Source organism: Vidua macroura, chromosome 20, assembly GCF_024509145.1.
Source record: "Vidua macroura isolate BioBank_ID:100142 chromosome 20, ASM2450914v1, whole genome shotgun sequence".
Taxonomy (NCBI): Eukaryota; Metazoa; Chordata; class Aves; order Passeriformes; family Viduidae; genus Vidua; species Vidua macroura.
The window spans coordinates 8,200,474-8,221,609 of record NC_071590.1 but is presented as its reverse complement, the minus strand read 5'-3'; the positions used below and the strand labels follow the sequence as shown (position 1 = coordinate 8,221,609).

The window sequence follows — 21,136 nt, the reverse complement described above, 5'->3', positions numbered from 1 at the left end:
GCATTTTGGTGACATGTCCGTGTCACCTTTATTAATACCACCCAAATAATTAATGAACAACAACCAGTGCAGTCTCTTTCAGAGGAGAGTGCTCCCTTACCATCTTTCTGCCATGAAGAGGGGGAGAGTACCTGTTGTGATGGTTATTTGATGGGCTGGAATGTAATAAAATAGTCCTGACAGCTTTGCTGAGGCAGGCGACAGCTTTGGCTTTCTTGCATGAGCAGCCTCCGAGCCCGCACGCCTCGGTGCTCAGCACGGGGAGCCGAGTGCTGAGAACCCTGTCCACGAGTTCAAGCAGGAGATTTCTCTCCGTTTTGGAGACATGGGGAAATCGTGGCTCTTTTTTCTTTGCTTTCAGAGCCGTGACGTTCATTTCCAATCTTTCCAGCGATCTGATGGGCAGCTCTCTCTTTAAATGAAAGCCGAACGTGGACAGGAATCTGGGGGCTCCTGAGAAGAGCCTCCAGCGTTTGCTCAAGAGGAGTTTGCTGCAGGAGGGTGGGAGCTGGGGCTGCCGGGGGCAAAGGGGGCTAAAGCTGATGTGGGGCTCAGGAGCTCCTCTGGAGTGGAGCTGGTGGCACATCTGGGGATGCTGAGAGCACACCTGGGAGGATGCTGAGCACACCTGGGTGGGTGCTGAGCACACCTGGGAGGATGCTGAGCACACCTGGGTGGGTGCTGAGCACACGTGGGAGGATGCTGAGCACACCTGGGTGGGTGCTGAGCACACCTGGGAGGATGCTGAGCACACCTGGGTGGGTGCTGAGCACACCTGGGAGGATGCTGAGCACACCTGGGAGGATGCTGAGCACACCTGGGAGGATGCTGAGCACACGTGGGAGGATGCCCACCCGCAGCCGGGATGTCCATCCCTGGGGAACATTGTTCTTTTTGTTTCCTGCGGCGTGCAGGCTCGCTGCTGTTCCAGTGTTTCCCTTCACCGCTGTGCCGATTTGTTGAAGGGTGGGGGAGCGTTCAGTCCTGCAAATGATCGTTAATGCCAGTTGTGTGTGCATTGGGGGATTATGTTAATCGTGCTACAAATGATGCTTTGAATCATGTCTGGAGGTTAATTAACATGCCTTTCTTCTCTTAAGAGGGCCTTCATGTCTGCTTAGAGTTGCTGGTTTTTTTCTGCTTCCTTTCATAATTACTTTGCAGCTCTCTAATATCATGGGTACCTTTAATTTAACCCTGTCAGTGCTGCTGGGGCTTTGCACTGAGCTCAGCATCATGATGGTTACTTGATGGGGTAGAATATAATAAAATATCCCTGATGGCTGCAGATGTTGTGGACAGGCTAAGACCTTGCAGGAGCTGATGGAAACTGGAGAGGATTTGGCTGGAGCCAGAGAGGAGAAAGGATGGTGATGGTGATATTGCTCAGCCAATTTGTGGGAGAGGCCCTTAGGATCTGTTGTGGGATGACTTGGAGCTGTGAGGGCTGCAGAGAGGCATCCCAAGGTGTGCAGGTACCCTGGGGAGAGGGGATTGCTCTTGGGAGGCCAAATGGAAAAAACAGGTGAACTTTTGAGCTCTGAGTGGTTTCATTGCATCTCACGACTTTTCTTTTCTTTTTTTCCTGGTATAGGATCACTGTGTACGTGCAAAATAGTGCTTCATCCTCAGCTCATTTATTTTCTCTTTCAGTGGGAGCATTTGGCTCATGGGTTCCTGTCTCAGTGCTGCACTTAGGAAGCTACTGCTGCCACATTTCAGATTTCTATTTTTATTTTTCCAGATAGTCTCCAATTATTTTCAGGCTTTGCCAAGCATGTAATCTAAAATAACAAAGAAGCTGATGCTGATCAGCCCATGATATTCAGGTTAAAGCCACATGGACCATTTGCCTATGGAGCCAGTGATGCCATGCTGGAGCAGAGCCCAAAATAACCTGCTCAGGACAGGGGGGAGGCTTTGCCCAACCCCAGCAGCTCCTTGAGTGGGTCTTTCCTGGGCTTAAAAGCAGGACTTGAAAAGATTCAGCAAAGCTTAGTGAAAATGTACAACAAACCTGCTCACCCTTTTATTAAATCTTCACTGCTGGTTTGTCACTGCATCAGTTCAGCCCTGGGTCCCTGGTGTCATCTGGGGTTTGCCCTTCAGGGCCAGGTTTGCAGATCCACAGCCCTGATCCCAGTGAAAAAGCACGTGGGGTCCTCATGCAGATGGGAAGAAATCTGTCACTCTGTGGAGAATCTGTCACTCCTCTTCTAGCACAGGCTCTGGAATTAGGGAGAGAAGCAGTGTGACCCAAGCAGGGACTCGTGTGTGTGCTGGCAGAGTCTGCTCTGCCTCCAGTTGTGTATCAGGCCAGCACATTAACTTAGGATTATCAGGAAATCAACTTTTAGCTCCTCATCCTAAGAACTTCCCAAGAGACCAGACTCTGTCTGCCAGTCCATTTGATTTTTAATTGCACTTACACAACCTTGGCGAGAGTTGTAAGCACTAAGTGTAAGGAATTCTTGACATCACCACCTTCATGCACATTACCCAGAGCAGATTTATCTGCTTTCATCAGCACACAGACTTTTCTGACCTACATTAACAGGACTGAAAATACCTGGTGTTGTGGAAACCTGTAATTCCTGGGCTGTGGCTCCACATTTCAGTACCCAAGTCCCAAACCAGCCTGCTCTCAGCTAAGCTGGGCCGAAAGGGGAGCTGAGGCAGGACCAGCTTAAGGGTGGGCCATGGGAGGTCAAGTTGATTGAAAGTGCAGCCAGGCTGCTCTCAGGATTAGTTCTGTCCCTGCTCTCAGAGGGAGAGGGAAGCTGCTTTGCTTGAACAAAGAGGTGGTGTCAGCCCCGGGGCTGCGGGGCGGGGGGCTCAGCTGAGCTGTGGCCACTGCTGGCAGTGATGGTCAGGTCACACCTGCCCTCACAGCCCCTCCTCAAAGAGAAATCCTGAGCCCTGCACCTCGGGAAGGGCACGGCAGAGCCATTCTGATGTTGCATTTCCCCTTTGCAGGGCCCAGAGCAGAGTCTGGCTCAGGCTGGCAGGGACATTTTGACAGTGGGACATTCCCTGCATCCTCTTGAGGCTGCAAATCCCGCTCTGTCCGGGCTCCTCCTCTGGCTTTGTGAGGAAAAGCCAGATGGGCGAGCGGTGTGACCCGCGGGGCACTCGCTGGCCACGGCGATGAGCCCGGCTCGGCTGCCAGCGCCAGGAAAGTGCTTATCCCAGGGAAGGATAATGACAGAGTGAGGGGAAGAAGGGCTGATCGGGTACCCAGCACAGCGCACTGCTTGCTGCCTAATTAAAATTTCATTAAGTTGGTTCGAATCCCTTGATGGAGGTCACAGGCACACCATTGATGTGCTAATGTCTTACTTTCCCCCTTTTTTCTGTCTTTCACTACTATCCATCATCCTCTTAGATAAAGCAGTGCCATTAGGAACTGCTTTCCAGCATCCCCAGATGCAATGGCAGCGAAAGAGAGACAGCCATAATTCATCAGACATATAATCTGTCCCTTATTTTCTCTCTAATTAAAAAAATGCCTTCCCCCCTCAACTTGAATCAGTTTGGGCATTAACCCCTCTGGTGTTCTGTTGAATATGCTGGTGAGCTGGGAATTGGAAAAGTTGCCTGGAAGGCCAGGACTGGCTGAGCTTTGTTTTAGTGGAGCTGTTGCTGAATTTAGTGCAAAAGCAGCTAAATCTGGGCTGGGGAGAAATACCCCCTGTGCATGTTGCGCTGTGGGCAGGTCCCCATCCACCAAATCCTGCAGTTGAAGGGGAAGAAATGAGGGCTGGAGCCTCCTCTGCATCCCTGTGGCTCAGTCCAAAACATCCCAGCTCAGGGGGTTGGGACATCAGCCACATCCAGGGTCATCACCCCCGGGGCTCTGCGCTCCTGCCCGCTTTGGGGTCGGGTAACAGCGGGCACTTCCCAGCGCCCCTGGGCACGGATGGCATTTCCTGCGAGCAGCATGGAGAGGGAAGATCAAACAGGCAGGAGAAAGCGCTCAGATGGCGCCCAAAGGAAGGGAATTGCCGGGGAGGAGAAGCCGAGGATGTGTGGGATCCTCTTCCTGGCCGCCGCTTTAATGCCGCCCAGATGGCGAATGTTTGTTTCTGTGCCTCGTGTGGGGGAAATACGAGCGAGCTGCGAGGCTCCACCCGCCCACCCCGGCCCGCAGCGCCTCCCAGGTGGGGATCCCTGCCTGTCCCGGGATCCCTGCCTGTCCCGGGATCCCTGCTTGTCCCGGGATCCCTGCCTTTCCCGGGACCCCTGCCTTTCCCGGGACCCCTGCCTGTCCCGGGATCCCTGCCTGTCCCGGGATCCCTGCTTGTCCCGGGATCCCTGCCTGTCCCGGGATCCCTGCCTTTCCCGGGATCCCTGCCTGTCCCGGGATCCCTGCTTGTCCCGGGATCCCTGCCTGTCCCGGGATCCCTGCTTTTCCTGGGATCCCTGCCTGTCCCGGGATCCCTGCTTGTCCCGGGATCCCTGCCTGTCCCGGGATCCCTGCTTTTCCTGGGATCCCTGCCTGTCCCGGGATCCCTGCCTGTCCCGGGATCCCTGCCTTTCCTGGGATCCCTGCCTGTCCCGGGATCCCTGCCTGTCCCGGGATCCCTGCTTTTCCTGGGATCCCTGCCTGTCCCGGGATCCCTGCCTGTCCCGGGATCCCTGCTTTTCCTGGGATCCCTGCCTGTCCCGGGATCCCGGCGCCTCTGCCCGCACCTGCACTGGCCTCCGGCTGCTGCCAACATTCCCAAATCCCAAAGCTCAGGTCCCCACTCAGCACCTCCGTCCTCATTTGGTTTTTTAACAAGGTTAAAATCTCGGTGTCCATTTGGTTTTTACCTCTGCAGGTGCAGCACTACTCAGTTCAACCCCAAAACAAATTCCCATAAGGAATATTTGATCACACAGAGCCCTGATAGGAAAGGGTTGCATTTAAAAATGAAAATGGTTGGGTTAATTTTGGCACCTCTTCTCTTACAGTTGACTTTACAGGTTTTCTCCAGCTCATTTGGGGTTTCTTAAAGCCAGATACACTGTGACCTTCACTTCCTTTTTCTCACTGAGCCTGTGGCTTTATTTCCCAGTTATTTAGGGCATTTATTTTCTGCCCCCATTCCCAAAGATGCTGAAGCATCTGAGCAGGGCTGGAACACCCCAGCAGTCTGTAACCTGGCCCTCAGCCTGCTGCTCTGGGTACCACAGGCCCCATCCAGGATGGCAGCTGTTGGGGGATGGTCTAGTGCCAATTAATAAATTACATTAATAAACTAATGTGCATCATGACCCAGTTCATAGTGATGGCAGGAGCTTTGCCAAGTTGGTTTATCTCTGCTGAACCAAACACCAGGTAGTGTTTCTCAGCACTAAAAACTGGACTGGAGAGTTTATTTTTCCTTCCCCCTTCCTGCTTTAATGCTGGCTTTCAAAGATGAGTTAACTTTTAAAAAGTTTTCATTAGGGATATTAAGGAATTCTTCCCAGGACAGCCATTATGTGACATTTTAATTTTGATTTTTCGGGTGAATGAAACAACATCTTCAGCAGATTTATTGCTAAGTGAATGGCCCAGCCATGACATGTGTCAGACCTGTAAAACACTAAAAAACAGGCAGGGGATTGTTGTTAATCAGAATTTATTATGCTACATAAAGGCATATTTACAGTCCCACCAGGGGACAATTAATTTGTTTGGGGATAAACAATTAATCTCCCTGGGAGTGGGAGCAGAAAATCTGACACGGTTTTATGTCTTTTCCCAGCGTGGCAGAGGCAGGATTGCTCACAGCCTCCCTGGGGGCATCTCCCTGGCACTGCCAGGGGTCAGCAATGCCCAGGGCTGGGCAGCCCTGCTCCTCCCTGGCAGGGGTTGCACTGGGAGCTTTACTGGGATAAATGGGTTTTTTCCTGCCCTGCCTGAGCTGGGCTCTCACAGGCAGCCTCCTGCATCCCTGCTGTTCCTCCCCACCCTGTCTATTTTTGGGTTTCAGCCCTTGCATCTGTTTCCTGCATCCTCTCCTCTCTGCTCAAGATGCAACAGGCACAAACAGGGAGGAGAGAGGGAGGTACTGCACAGTGGGAAGGAGAGAATTGCAGCTGCTATTCTTTGGTACCTTTGCTCCATGGACTTCTTCAAACTTAAACCTTATTATTTCTCTTTGAAAGCAGCTTTTTGATCTTTGCAGGAGCAACTCCAATACAGGGCAGGAGGACAAATTCCCAGCTGAGGCCATGGGAAGGTTATGACAAAAGCAAAATTTCTGGTTTCCGAGAGCACATGCAGTGTTTTGGCAGGTAATGTCAGCACACAGCCAGCAGAATGAGGGAGCCAGGCAAAGAGCAGTGGTGTGTCCTTTTCTACTGTCACCTACTTTTGGGGCAGCTGTGCCCCTGCCACCCCTTCTGCCCCCAAGAGCTGCCTGGCAGCTCTTCAGTGGCTCAGCATTCCTGGCCCACATGGCAGAACCCAAACCTCACCATTTTACCTTCACCTATTGCCCACATGAATCTTCTCCCATTTATTCACAACGAGACCTTTGTTCCCTTTGCCATGGCCTGGCTGGATTTGGTGGGGTTTTGGCCACCCCTGTGCACACCAGGATGCTGCCAGCCCTGAGACCCCTCAGTCTTGTTGCCAAACCCTGATGGCAGCTCCCAAACCAGACCAGCTCTTCTGCCAGTTTAACTCACCTGCACCCAGCCTGTTTGTGCCTTTTTCCTGTCACTTTGTCCTGAAATAGACCTTCACATGTCTCCACAGGGATTAACATTCGGAGCAGCTCATCAGTTGTTTCCAGCAGGAACTGTGAGGTTTTAGGGGATTTGAGCCACCACAATTAAGGAGAACCTAGATCATTAAAAATAATATGCTTCACACAAGAGAGGAACCAGCCTGCTTCACAAGACCCCTTTCTGCTGAAAAATTCATTGCTCTAAATAATTAATGGTTCTTGCAAAGGAGGATGGTTTTGCCAGGCAGAAGGTGGAATGCAGACGCCAGGCAGAGTAATCCTTTTTTTTTGTTATGAATCCAGATTTCCTGGCCATGCTGCTGCCCTGGGAGCAGTGGGGGAGCAGGGCTGTGGTTGCTTTCCCCATGGGGCCCCAGGATAGGAGAATGTCTGTGCAATGGGGTCATCCCATCCCATCCCATCCCATCCCATCCCATCCCATCCCATCCCATCCCACCCAAAACCCCATGGGTCCCTCCTGGTGTAGGGACAGGGCAGGGGTCCTTGTGTCTGAAGCCCTGAAGCAGCACTTGTCTGTCCAGGTCTCAGAGCCTTGGAAGATTTCCCTGCTGGAGCAGCCTCTCCATTTCCCTGGGTAGTTTTTGCACTGCTGTTCCTTTTGCATTGCATGTCAGGAATTCATTTATTGCTGGGACAGCATTTGCATTGCTCAGTGCATAAATAGGCTATAAATAAGATGCTGATTTCTAATCACTGCACAGCCCCAGGAGAAGCACTCACTCCAGGGTGTCAGGTGGTGCCTGGCCTGTCCCTCTCCAGCACCAGTGTGTCCCTTCTTGGAGCAGTGGCAGCTGCTGGGGCACAGCTGGCAGTGGCAGTGTCACCCAGCACCAGCCACTCCAGCTGCTGAACTCCAGCTCAGCAGTCAGTAACAGGGGTGGATGTAGGGCAGTGCCAGACCTGTGGCACAGCAGCACTGATGGGAGGGGGATTTTAGCTGTTGGGACCCCCCATGGGTATTGCAGGGTAAATCCAATTCCTCTTCCCCTGCTCAGCCTGCCTGTGGTTCCTGCAGAATAATTTACCTGTAGCAGATTGTTTGTGACCTCACTGGGGAGGGGATGTAAATGGAAAGCTCTATTGGGGTTCTGTAATAACCATGGCTGCACAAAAGCTCAGGTAGAGGGGGAAGATAAAAAAGGCAAACTGTGCACTGCTAACCAGAATGCCTCACCAGGACAAGAGGGCTGGACAAGGGTGGGAGTGGGACCTGACCTCCTCAGAGCAGCTCCCACACAGGTTATAAAAGCCAGGCTTTTCAGGGAGATGGGAGTGAGACCTGCCTTGGAGCTGTGCTGCTCCAGGGAGCTGAGGAGGGTGTCACTGCAGGGTGACTCACCAGAGCCAGCAGCATTCCCTGGAATGTGCTGGGAAGTGACAGGAGTTGACGTGGTTGCCGCAGTGCTGGGCCTGAGGTGTCCTCACGCTGTTTGAGCGCTGTCACCAGCTGGGTGCTGGAGGAGGAAGGTCCCCTCTCTGCCCCTGACCATGCCCCTGGCTGGGCTGGCACGTGTCCCTGCTGGAACAGGCCACCCTGCTGCATGGGGACAGAAACAGCAGCAGTGCAGTGATTGAACACCTGTACCCAGGGGTGAGCTGTTTTGCCATGAATTAATGCTTTTCCCTGGTTTTAGGCTGCTGGGGGTGGGGGCAGCCTGCCATGTCAGCAGAGCTGCAGTGAGAGCAGCAGTGGGATCCCCAAAATGCCTGCTCATTGCCAGGCCTGCTGGGGCAGCGCTGCCCTGGGATCCATTTCAGTGCTCAGCACTGACACTTCACACACATCTAATGGCACTGGTCTTAGGACGTGGCCCCTCTTGCAGTCATGCACTTGCAATTGTCACTGCAGCCCCAGTGCCAGTGACCCCTGGGAGCAGGGCATGGCTGAGCCTGGGGCTCAGGACTGAGCGGTGAACTGAACCCACAAAAGGCGGAAGGGAAAAGGTGGGAGAACCGCCCATGACAGGGCTCCACTCCCCACTTCCAGAGGGGGATTTCTGGGGGGTGTGGTGGTGGGGTGACCTCTCTGACAGCCCCCTGTGTCCTTCCAGACGAGTGCTGTGCTGTGTGCGGGCGGCTGTGCCCTGCTGGCCCTCAGCTCCCTGCTGGCCATCGTCGCTGTCGTGCTGCCCGGCGGAGCCTGCGAGCGCCGAGTCTGCACCCTGGCTGGCTACATGCAGACAGCAGCAGGCAAGTGATGGGCTTTGCTCTTTGGGGGGAAAGGTGGGGTGTCCTGTCATGGCATCTTGGAGCTCAGCAGCACGAGGAGCTTGCAAACCCTAAAGGGAGGGAGAAAAGCAAGTTGCCCTTCAGTTTAGTGATTGCTTCTGCATTCAGCACAAAAGCTGAACATCACCTCCAACCACATACACGAGTCTGTGGCGGAGCCTGGGCTGCAGGTCCCCCTCACTGCCCCCAGCTCAGCATGTTGTGTAGGACAGGGCTGTGGTGAGTGGTGGAGACCAGCCTTTCTGCTGGCAGGATGCTGCTGCACCTCCTGGGGTCCAGCAGATGCTCCCTGTGAAGTGTCCAGTTCCATCTTTGTGGTTAAGCCTCTGGAGGGATTTCCCTCTCTGAGCTTTACACCTGACACAGGGGCTGCCCAGCCTGTCCTGTATCTCCACAGGCAGCCCTGGTGATGCTGCATCCACTTAAAATTCCTTTGCAATCGCCTTTGCTTCTGCCTCGGGGGAGTGCAGAGGGAGAGGGCAGGAAGCTGGGGAGGGACAAACCCCACTGGAGATTTGTCACCCCTGCAGGGAGCCACGTCCCCGAGTGTTGGACCAAACCTCCCAGCTGGACATGAGCCATGACAGGAGATTAATGCCCCTTCGTGTCTGTGCCCGAGAATAAACTCCTTTGCCTGGAGAAATTCTCAGGGCCAGCCAGGCTTTGTTCTCTGCCTGGAAGCATTCAAGCTGCTTTGGGGGGAAATCCTGTTACACGCTCTCCTCTGCAGGGCTCATCCCGTGGGATCCCATTTGGGACAGATGGAGCAGGACAGATCCCAGCCATGGCTGCTCCAGCTCAGCCGGGCTGTGGGGCCGCACGCAGCTGCTTGTGCTGTCCCCTTCTCCCAGTCTGGAGATTCCCATCTCTGCTGGCTGGTGGCCACTGGGCCCCCTGGGTGTGGGACAGAGGCTGGAGGAGCCCCATGGCAGATCTCAGCTCCAGGGATGGGTCCCTTGCAGGAGGTCTCCCCTGCAGGGGATAACTGGGGTGGAAAAGGGTAACCCCACACTACCTTTGCCTGGGGGTGGCACATCCCTGCTGCGTCTGGAGCAGATACAAAGCAAAGGATTAGGAAGAGTCCCTGGAAAGGAAACTGACTGTGGCAGATAAATACAAATGAGGAGCTGCCAGGAGTTCTGGTAATATTGAACAGGCTGTAAATAAACTGTAGGCTCTAAGCGTTATTGACAAATGAAAATTTACTGAGGACGTTTGAGCAAGCTAATGGGTTGCTTTAAACCCTGGCATTGCCTGCTAAGCATTTTGTCTTGTGCTTTTTAATTTTGTGCACTGTGGATTAATTCCCATTCAGAGCCAGGCAGCCCTGAGTCAACAGAATTAAATGGTTTAATGTATTTGGATTCAGAAATGCTGCCCCTCCATAATTTCTCTCCTTGTTGTCCCCTCCCTCCCCAGGAGGAAGCTTTTCAATAAAAATCAGCTGCAGCGAGGTGACAGGGAGAGAAACTCCTCCCCAAAAATCACATTATCTTGTAGAAAAACAGGGATTTTAGGATAGATGAAATGATAGGGGAGGGAAGGAAAGCAGAGCAAGCCCAGGAGGTTTGGTAGAGGAGCTTTCTGATGGGGGGTGGGGGGCAGCTCTGCCAGGGGAACCCCTTGAGATGCAGGCAGAGCAGTGGGGGTTTGTTTCTCCCAAATCCCAGGTTTCCAGGTCCCAAAGTCACCTTTCCTCTGTCTGACCAGACATTTTCCCACTGATACCCAAATTTTGTTCTCCTTTTCCCCTTTCACAGAGCCAACTTGAGGTATTCTTTTAGAGCACCCAAGGTATGAATAAATCAGCTTAATTCTATAAAACATTGAATCAGGAATCCAATGTCCTGATAAAGAACCAGGTGCCTTCAGCCAGGAGCATGAAACATGCCACAAGTGCAGGAGCAGAGGTACCAGCAGAGCCAGAATCAGCCCCCACAGGCTCTGCACTGCCTCAGAAGGATGCCCTGAGCTGCACTCACATAAATCCAGGTGCAGAGGCCAAGGATTGATCCCTGAACGAAACAGGAACCAGTCCTGAGAGCAGCCCCACAGCAAGGGCAGCCAGGCTCAAGCTACAGCTGTAACACTTTCCTGCTGTATATCTGGAGAGCCAAGTTGTGCCTTCTGCAGCCCCAGAAGGGAGGAAGATAAAAACCTCAGGCAGACAGAGCAGAGCTCTAATTGCAGATGCAGACAGGCCACCAGGGTTCAGAGCTGGGCTAATTGCCACCACACTTTGAAAACATGAGTCCTGATGCCTGGCATCCATTCCTTGGGAAAAAACCCAACATATCCACACAAATGACAACAGGATGATCCCTAATGAAAGAGTTAATGAGCAACAGGGAGAGGAGGAAGGAGAAAGGAACATTTGCTCAGCTCTCACACCCTACAAAGACAAAGCTGCCTCTGAGAGATTAGAGATGGGGCTCACTCCCTGTTCATGGTGTCAGCTCACTAAAATGAAATTTCTGGGGAATCCTTCCTCCCAAACTTGCATGGCAGCACCTCCAAAGAGGCTGAGGTAGCCAAGCTGGCCCATTTATGTGTGGGGTGGCCCAATCCTCAGCTGCAACCCATTGCTGTTGCTGGAGAGGGGTCCTGGGGCTGACCCCAGGGAGAGGGAGGGCAAATGGGGGCACAGCTGAAACCCTGCCAGTTGTCCTTCAACAAAAGCCTCTTTGCTGGGGTTTTAAAAACAGGAGTTAATCCCAGGAAGAAATGTCTCCTGCTGCATGGAGCTGAAAGAGAAGCACAGGGAATGTTCTCCAGGGCTGATTGTGGCCCTACAAGCTCTGTACAACCTCTCTGGGGGCTGCCAGGTGCTGCTCAGGGGCCCTGGTTTGCAGCTGGACATTGCAGTTCATCCCTGCAAGGCTCTCAGAGCAGTTTTTCAGTGACTGGCAGTGGGGAAGCTGCTGGAAGGAACACGGGGCCATCACAGTGTGCCAGGCACTGCCTTCACCCACGGGACCTGTGGGTGATGCCCCGGGGAGCCCCAAGGCTCTGCTCTGAGCTGTCACAGCCCACACAGCCCCCAGCAGTGGCACTGCCTTACAGGAGTGTCCTGAGCCTGCAGGAGCTCAGAGCCAGAACAGCCTCTGACAGGTTTCCAGCAGGGACTGTGCTCCACAGCCCAGAGCATCCTCACCCCCATGGGAATGGCCTTCCCAGGGCAGTGAGGCTGATAAAAACTGAGACTGCAACTCAGTAAACCCCATCAAACAGAAAATCTGGGTGGATTTCTGCTTTGGGGGCTAGTGGTACTAAGGGAAGGATTATGGGTGACCAGCACTGGAGCTGGTTCCATCTGCTGCTTAGAAACGAGTCCTCACAGGCAGGATGAGCAGCCTCCCTCATCCCTAAAAGCCTCAATAAAGCCAGGATTGTGTTGCTGCTTTTAGGAAGCTTTTCTCTGTGTGCTCTTCAGGCAAAGGGCTCTTGCTTTGCTGGGAAGGGGTGGCTGATCCAACCTGCCAGTGGCCCCAGGGCTGCTGGTCCTTTCCCTGCTCTCTGGGGCCTGGCAGGAGGAGGCTGCAGAGCTTGGGACCTCGCTGAGGGCACAGAGTACAAGAAGCCTTCAGGGAGAGTTTTGCTTTCAATCCCACACTGCTCTCTGTCCAGTCTTACCACCATCAACTCACTGCTCAAGACAAACCCAGTGCTGAGGGAAATGATCCTGACCTGCCTGTGCCTTTCTGAAGTTCTTCTGGTTTTAAAGAGCAATTTCCCAGCATCGCCACGACAGAATCAGAACAGTCACAAGGCTCCAGCAAGACAGGCAGAAACCCTCAGTTATGCAATTTAGCCACACTGTAATCCCGGGTTTCATGGCAGTCCTAAGAGCTTCTTCCTGGAAAATTTGATTGCGTTCTGCAGCTAAGATCCCTCTTACTGGCAGCAGCATGGTGGCATTACAGAGATGGCCTCAGCTTCTGGTCAGTTAAGCAGCAGAGCAAAATACAGGAGACCTTGTGATTTTTGTCTGTTCTTTAGACACTGATCATCCAGTAAGAACACGGAAGGAGGGAGAATGGTTCCTTTTCAGATCAGTGTGAACCTTCTAAATGTATCAATTCCCAAGGACTGAAAACCATCCTAGATTAAAATGGCTTGTGCCTTCCCAAGGGAGAGCAGCAGGATGGGTGGGAGGTTTGGGGCAGGCTGGGGGCAGCAGGGCCACAGCAGTCCCTGGCCAGGACACTGTCCCGGTGTCACAATGTTATTTAGGAAGGCAGCACGTGATCCTTCCCCCTCATTGCACCTCCCATCCCTCCCTGCATGCCAGCCCACCTCTGGGATCGATGGTGCCCTGTTTGTCCCAGCTTGTGCAGGCTCTGCATGGCAAACAGCACCATCATCTGCATCAGTATTGATCTCTCAGGCTCCCATCGATCAGCCTGGTGACATATAGGTAATGTGTAATTAGTAACTTAGATAAAAACAGCACCAGGAGGGAGCTGCCAGACCAGTGTGTCCGTGAAGCAGCAGAGGGGTCGTGGCTGCCTGGTCATTGCTGACCTGCCATTGAGTCACTGAAACTCTTCCTTTGCCTGAGGTTTTGGGTCCCTCCCATCCCGCCCCTCTCCCAGAATCCCGACTGGAATAATGGCATGAGGAAGGCGCTCTGCCAAGCATCCCTTCCCAATGCACTGCTGGGGATGCTGGAGAGCATCATCCAGGGATGGTGCAGAGGCCACCAGACAGTGGGGACACACCCTGGGTTCAGTGTCGCAGCACCGCTTTGAGGGGACAGACCTGGAGCAGACACCTCCGCAAAGCAGGGGAAATTTGGGGTTGGGAGCCGACGCTAAAAACGCCCAGGAACGGCCAAGGAGGGTCGGGTCGGGTCGGAGCGGTCCCAGCCCGCACAGCCGGGGCGGGGGCAGACCCAGCCGCTTTCCTGACGGGCGTTCGTGGCTGCGGCAGCCCGGGAGCCCCATCCTGTTGACGCCGAGGGTTGTTTGTCAGAGACATCCTTGGGATTAGGAAGAGGAACTTGGCAGGGGAGGCAGGGGGGGAAGCAGCGCCCTGTTGTCCAGGCATTGATTTGATTTATAATCATCTGAAGCTTCCCCCATCCCTGTTAAAAAATAGCATCTTGGCTTTTATCACAGAGCCCACGCCGTCCCTCTTCTTGTGGCAGAAAAACATGCTCAGTCCTGATGCACTGACATTGCTGGATGTGTTCAATCATCAGAGCAGCATTAAGGAAATGTTGCCATAAAGCTGTTTCCCCATTTAGGAAAGGTTCCTCAGAACTGCAAGAGAAGCTCCCAAAATAAGCAAAGTCCAGTTTTCCTGTAAGGTGCTTGGGCACGAAAGCAAAACACAGCAGCATGAAACCTGAGCCTGGAGATATGTCCTGAGCCTGGAGATGTGTCCAGCTCCTGGATTGCCAGGGCAGTTTGTTTGTCTTTCTCTGGAAAGAGCAAAGCTCCCATCACAGCTGGGAGTAACTGCATGATCCTCCTCACTGCTCAGGTCCTCACTGCCATCCTCACCCTGTCCCCTCCACATTTCACATCTTGTCCTTGCCATAGAGACAGCACTCACACCGCTGCAAGACCTGATTCCACCCCTGGTGCAAGGCTTTTTTCCCCCTGCTTTCTTTAATTACATTAGCAAAGCCAAAGAACTGCCTTTGGCACGTCATTATTCAGTCAGTGAACTCTCACTAATTCCTGACACAACCAATAAATATCTGAGGTAGGAGCTCACTGCCAGGGAGCTGGAGAGGGGCTCGGTCTCAGCTCAGCCCCACTGCTCACTTCAGAGCCAGTGTTGCTTGTGCCTGACTTACCTGTGCTCTCATTTTGTTCACTTGCATTGATGCAACTTCTCTTCTGTTACATTTTTTGCTGATTTCCTCCAGAATTCAGCTCAGTAAAAGCCACAACCATCCTGAGCCTTGTGCTGGTTTGTCCTGGAGCAAGGACTGCCCTGAACCCTGTGGAGATGCTGGGCACCAGCACTAAGCCCAGGTGTTGTTAATCCATCACCCTCTGTGTGCTTAAGAATTTGATGAACTCCTATGTTAGAAGCAACAATTGACTTTTTTTTCCATTCCCCTCCCAGCTGGGAGGTGTTGTCTGGGAGGATGTTGCAGCGGGAAAATGAACTTGTCAGATCTGCAGATCAACGGGCATGAAAGGGGAACCACAAACATCAACTTCAGCCTTTCAGGAAATTTTTACTTCTGCTGAAACAGTAATTTCTCTGTGCTCACTCCAGTGCATACATTCAAGTGACAGATCATCTTGGTTTGAGAACAATTTCATTATTTTACTTCCAAAACCTAAAATCTTCATTGGAGAGCCAGGCCATTAAACATGGCAGCTCTCCTCACAGCCAGGCTCCCTGCCACAGGTTAAGTGCAGATCAGCCTTCCCAGGGCTCCAGCTTGTTTCACACGAGGTGCAGAGCTGCTGAAGGAGAAGGGGCCAGACCCTGGCTGTGCTGTAGAGCAGCTGAGCCCTGCTCCACCCCAGTGACAGATGACAGAGATTCATTTCCATCTGACATTTGGACAGATTTCTTTCCTCTGCTCACTTCCCAAAGTGGGCTGTGATTCTCTCCAGGTGGGTTGTGCCATTTGGCACAAAGCTGCTGACTTGGTGCCTTTGCCCTCCCTTCAGGCCAGGTCCCAGCAGCAGCAGCAGCAGCGTGCCTGGGCTAATGCCAGGAGCAGAGCATTTCTCAGTAGCCTCATTTAGAGAATAAACCAGCCATGTCCTTTCACTGGCTTCTTGGAGAGGGGCAATACATTTCCAGTGGCATCAGTGACAGAAGCAATATTCTTTCATTGCTATCATCAGAAAAGAGCAGCTTTATACTGCAAGAAAGAACTATTTCACTTGTACAAAACATATTCTTTATTTCCTTAAACCTGGGGAAATCCTTGTCATATTAATATGTGTCTGAATTGCTTCTCTTTCAACAGTTCTCCCAGGGATTTGAGCTTAGACCAGTTATTGCACTTGGATGCAGTAACAGTCCATAAAAAAGTATATTCTGTAAATAATAACAGTGCTTTGTAATAAATGGAAACTACAAATAACAAGTGCCACTGGGACTCCAACACTGCTGCCCCTGAGGAAATACAGGCCCCAAGGAGCCCAGCACGGTGCCAGAGTCACGTGTTTCAGATGGGAAAATCCATATTTCATTTGATTCCCTCTGCCTGTGACTCTCCCTTCAGTTTACAGGCAGTTGTTCCTTCTACAGGGCAGAACATTTACCTGGATTCTAACATTTTCAAGGCACCAGGGTGGGACTCGTGTGTTACCAGAAGGCTCCTCAAGCCACATCTTTCCAAGCAGGCTCCTTCTTTAATTTTTGGTGAGGGATGGCTTTGATAATGGCTTGTTTTTTATGAAGTTTAATTGATCTTACTGGTTGTTGCAGCAGAGAACAACAGCAGGAGAAGGTCCCCCTTCCCAAGCAAGTTCAGGTTGTATAATAAACCAGATCCTGCAAAGCTTGAGAGCATTTATCATTTAACAGCTGTCATCAGTGGCTGCCCAGCCTGCTTGCTGTATGCCCACAGTGCTGAGCAGGATCATGTCCTCTTATCTCCTTGCTGTGTAATTACATTCAGCTGAGGTTTCTTCTCACCAACAGTTTGACTTCTCCCATTCCCTCTCCTTGCTTAGCTCATGTTTGTTGGCTGTTGCTGGGAAGATGGAGACAACCCTGCAGCCCTCTCCAGGGCCACCTGAATATCCTGCCTTGCTGTGGGGAGGGAGCTCATAGCTGAATTTCATGCATCCTGAAGCAATTGTGTAGACACCACATCATCTTAATTGGCTCATCCATCTGCACTGAGTGCAGGGTGTAACACTGAGGAAAAAACCTTCCCTGTCATCTCTGATGCTGGCAAGGAGCTCAGGACTGTCAGGAGCAGTCTGCAGCTCAGGGATGCATTTCAGGGAGTTTTGGTCAGCCCCAGTGCCCAGCCCTGGCAATGCTGAAGTTTTTGGCCTGTTGCTAACACCAATATTAGCAGCATGGAGCCAGGCTTTGGCCTTGGGGGGAGATGTGTTTAATAGGCTGGTTGGATGCTGGCTGTAATTTAAAAGGCATCTGAAAGTAGGGACCAGGACATGTCAGGACACAGAGCAGGGCAGTGTATAGAAAAGCCATCACCAACATGCTGCCCCAGAACCTAAAGGTTGACATCAAATTTAAGGCAAAGCAGTGAGCCCCCCAGTGTCTCAAAAAAAGCCTGTCTGGCTGGAATTAGATGAAGCTCATGCTAATTGTAGATCCACCTTGGAGGTCATTACAGGCCCTGGCTGGCCCAGCCTTGGTGAACACAGTGATAAATCTGGCTGGCAGCTGCTGGCTGTCTTTTGTGTCACAGATTGCCCAGGCACTTAAAAACTTTGCATCTGTGCACCACAGTCTGGCTTTAGGAGCAGGGGTGCAAAGAGAGAGGATTTCACTGAGAAAGGAGCAATGAAGATCTGACAAATGGGTCTTTCCACCTCCTACAATCCTGCTGACTGTGGGACAGACCCTTTGGTGGGACTTTCAGTCCCACTTTGCTTGTTCTGATTTGGCTTCAGTGTCCTGGATAACTGGGAGGTGCTGCTGGCTGAGCTGGGGAACCAGCCCTGGGAACAGCCACAGGAGCAGTGGCTCTGGGCCAGATCCACTTCCTTTTTGCACAGCCTGACAATGCAGGGAGTCTGGCAGAGGTCTCTGTCCTCCTGTGGGCACGTAGCACAGCTCCCAGGCGAGCTCTGCTTCGGAAATGTTTTGCTCTGCCTTCCTGTCTGAGCCTGTGCTGAGCTGGATTCCTTTGCTGGTAAGGAACAGATCTGCTCAGAGGAGAAATTTACCCTGTACCGAGTGTAAACACAGATGGAAACATGGTGGAGCCCTTTGCAAAGTCAAGGGAATAAATCTGTTTAAAAGGCTGAACACCTGGGGCAGTGAAAGAGCAGGTGGAGCATCAACCCCAGAAAGGACAGTGGGGCTAAGGCAGAGGGCACAAACTGCAGAATTAAGTGGAGAAATCACCCCAAACAGCATAACAGAAAGGAGAAGAGGAGAGGCTCCTTTATGGATCTTTTTGAAGACCCCTGAGTTTTTTGAGCCCTGTGAGTTGCATCCCAGGCACTTTGGATGGAGCAAGCAGGTAGGTTTTTCCCCTGGACTGACCTCACCTGCCTTCTCTAGGGCAGCATGTGAGGGATGCAGCACCACGTGTCCTCCAGCTGCTGGAGGGATAAGCAGCATTTCCCTCCCTGGTTAGGCAGCTATTGCTGTGCTGCAGGAACCCTGGAAGGACAAGGCATCTTCACACCAGAGGGAATCAGCTTCATGATGGTTTGGTCAGCTCTGCTGGTCCAAGCCAGTACATTTTCTATGTTCTACATAACAGCACTCCTGAACAAAGGCCTTGGTCCTGCAGGGCTTTATTCACTTAACCAAAATGCTAAAAACATGGATAAGCCTTGGATGGCTGAGAAAATGTGAAATTGGGTTCTCCTCCCAGCCGTAACCTTGGCAGAAGCACAGCTCTGGCTGCTAAAGCCCATAAAATGAACAGCCCCTGTTGCTCCTGATAGGGGTATAAAATTATAATTACTTGAGGAGTGACTTACGATTCAGTGAAACAAGGATCTTCTCCTTTTTGATTGAATTACTCAGTGGTTATTCCTAGAAGACTGGAAGCAGATGGCAAGCTCTGGCCAGGCGTTTAACAGCCTGAGTTATGGCATGGGGGGATGGAGCTGAGCTCCAACCTGCTGCTCCTGCCTTCCTGCTTGCTTTGAGTCCCCATCCCAGGGTATTCCCGGGGAAAGGAGAGGCTGGAGGCTGGGACAAGATGGTTTCCAGCCATGGATGGAGATGTAGAGCATGTCCAGCAGCAGAGGACTTGTTTTGCAGCTCGGGTGGCAGCACAGAAATGCAAAAATGTTGTTTCTGTAAATCCAGTGCTGCTTTGGCCCAGGTAGGCACATCTTGACAGCAATCCCAGTGCGTTGTGTCAGGAGCCTGTGGATCTGGGAGGTGACAACCAGGAAAGTCACACAGGAAAGCTCCCCATCCTTGCAGGCCCAGGAGGAGGATGGATGGATGAAGGCAGACAGTCCCCTGGGCTGGGGTGGAACAAACACTGCTGTATAATTTCTGCCTCACTGCTCCTCCTGCCCCCGTGTATCTTGAGCACATCAATAAAATCAAACAGACTATTAGCAGCACATCCTGCTATCAGCCATGGATGGGCATCAGGCAGCCATGCAACCTGCATTTTATGAAGTGCTGCTCCTACCACTGCTGGGGCTGCAGTGATTATCACATCTCCTCACAGCTGGGCCACACCACAGCTTTTATGAGCTACCCTACATCAAAGGCCCTTTCTTTTTAAAGATAAATTAACAATTCTCTCTCTTTCTTTTTATTTAATAGCATAACAGCCAGCTGATTACTAGGTGAGACACCAATCTTGTTGCTGAGCTGTGCTTACTGCATTGTCTATTTGATTCTTTTTATTGAATAAGCAAATGTTCTCTCAGAGCTCTGATGTTCTTATGAGGGAGACTCATTTTCTGCTGCTGTGATCTCTTTGTCACGGGTGGGTGATGTATGAACAGGAATTGCAAATAGCTGTTTACAGCAAGCAAAGTCACAGAAGAGCCCACTTCAATTTCTGCTATCTGTCGGAGGCCGTTGTTGGTGATGGTCAAAATTAATTAAGCAGGAAGGAAGAGAGCAGAGAGGCACTATGCATCCAGTTCTGCCATTGAAATATTAATGGTGAGCTAATCAAGAAAGTATCTATGAATATCTAATCAGCTCACAGTTTGCAGTTTTACTGAAGCAGTGAACTTCTGGGCAGCAGTCCTTTGCAGGAGGTGTGGGAGGGGAGGTGGGCAGGCTGCTCCTGATCGCTCTACCTGGGAATAAACAAAGAGCTCCTGCTTGTGACAGGGCTCAGGGATGTTTTCCTTCCACATCTCCCATCCCTGCTGCCACTGGATGCTGCTGCATCCTTCCTGCTGTCACCTACAGCAGCCAGGCCAGTGTCCAGCCCACAGCATTCCTACTGCTGTGCTCCTTCCTCCCCAGTGCCAGAGGAGAGCTCAGCTCCTCCAGGACTGAGCTGCAGCCTCTGGCCACATCCAGGACTTGGGAAAAGGCTCAAAATTGTACCTTGGACACAGCCTGGCCCTGTCCCTCCACGCCTGGTACAGGCACCCCACGGGAGGCAGCAGCTGTGTCCCTGTCTCTCCTGCCAGCGTGTTCCCAAGCTTTTCATGGGGAAACAGAAGGTGATGGTTGTGCTGCAGGGCCAGGCTGCACTGCAGACCCCCCAGGACTGCTCAGCTGCTTTCTCCCACCCACCACACAAGCAGGGAAAAACAAGAGGAAACATTCCCATGGCAAAGCTGGGCTGATTCCAATCAAAGCCACAAAAGTAAATGTCAGTTTTGGGTGCCAGGAGTCGTCAAGCATCATTTCTTTCTTCAGTGTCAGTGTAATGAGGGCTGTGGCTTTGGAGATTTCGATTGCTGTGTTTCTGCAAACAGTTCCCTCCTCTAACCTCTTGGAAATTGGATTTTGTGGGGCTGAGCAGTTTGTGTGCAGCAGATAGCAGCAGGACTGATAAGGAGAAACCTGTTTACACACTCACTCTCATCTAATACTACAACTGGACAGGCAGCTGCCTAGATTATTTTTTAAATTTCTTTTTTTTTTTTTCTTTTAAACACTATCCAGTGTAATCTTTGTTGGCTGAATGTTTTGCTGCTTAACTGGGAGAAATCTGAACGAGGCAGTTTTAACGTGTAACAAAATGAAAATGATGTGAAGAAAAGGATAAAGGTAATAAGTAAATCTTAAATGACACCAAGGAAGAATCAAGTGGTGATCAGGAGGGAATAGAAAACCTGTGCTGTCCTGTGTGAGGTGGTGTTTCATGTGCTGCCAAGGGAGTAGGGACTGGGTACAACTCCAAATGCAGAAAGAAGAGAGTCCTGGCACGTCGCTCTGACAGCCACAGGAACTTTCTGGGAAAGGAAAAGCAAAGCAGATGGCATCAGTTAAGAACAGTGGAAGGTACCAGGGATGTCCAGGGAAATGATGGCTGCATCCATTGTCTGTGGGAGGGAGAAACCCCCTCACTGCAGGTGTGTGGGTGCTGCAGTGCCAGCTCCAGCTCCTGG

The 21,136-nt window shown here is 51.9% G+C and overlaps 2 protein-coding genes and 1 long non-coding RNA gene across 4 annotated transcripts in view; 1 reads left to right on the top strand and 2 right to left on the bottom strand.

The window, feature by feature from the left end:
* LHFPL7 (LHFPL tetraspan subfamily member 7) overlaps window positions 1–21,136 on the top strand; it is a 58,856-nt gene that overhangs the window by 1,969 nt on the left and 35,751 nt on the right. Inside the window, exon 2 of the mRNA XM_053995502.1 lies at window positions 8,777–8,915. Coding sequence (XP_053851477.1) covers window positions 8,777–8,915 — 139 coding nt within the window. The remainder of the gene's footprint in view (window positions 1–8,776; window positions 8,916–21,136) is intronic.
* LOC128817191 (uncharacterized) lies at window positions 1,887–7,792 on the bottom strand. Of its 2 annotated transcripts, none has more exons than XR_008440124.1 (3): window positions 7,446–7,792; window positions 6,664–6,820; window positions 1,887–2,228 (listed from the first exon to the last, which is right to left on the bottom strand). It is a non-coding gene; the product is annotated as an uncharacterized LOC128817191 (long non-coding RNA). The 2 variants fall into 2 exon arrangements; XR_008440125.1 differs by lacking the exon at window positions 1,887–2,228 and adding an exon at window positions 5,380–5,573.
* Window positions 15,815–21,136, bottom strand: part of SPATA22 (spermatogenesis associated 22) — a 45,904-nt gene continuing 40,582 nt past the window's right edge. The window contains exon 9 of the mRNA XM_053995499.1: window positions 15,815–20,980. Within this exon, the coding sequence (XP_053851474.1) occupies window positions 20,888–20,980 (93 nt within the window). The 3' untranslated portion in view covers window positions 15,815–20,887. The remainder of the gene's footprint in view (window positions 20,981–21,136) is intronic.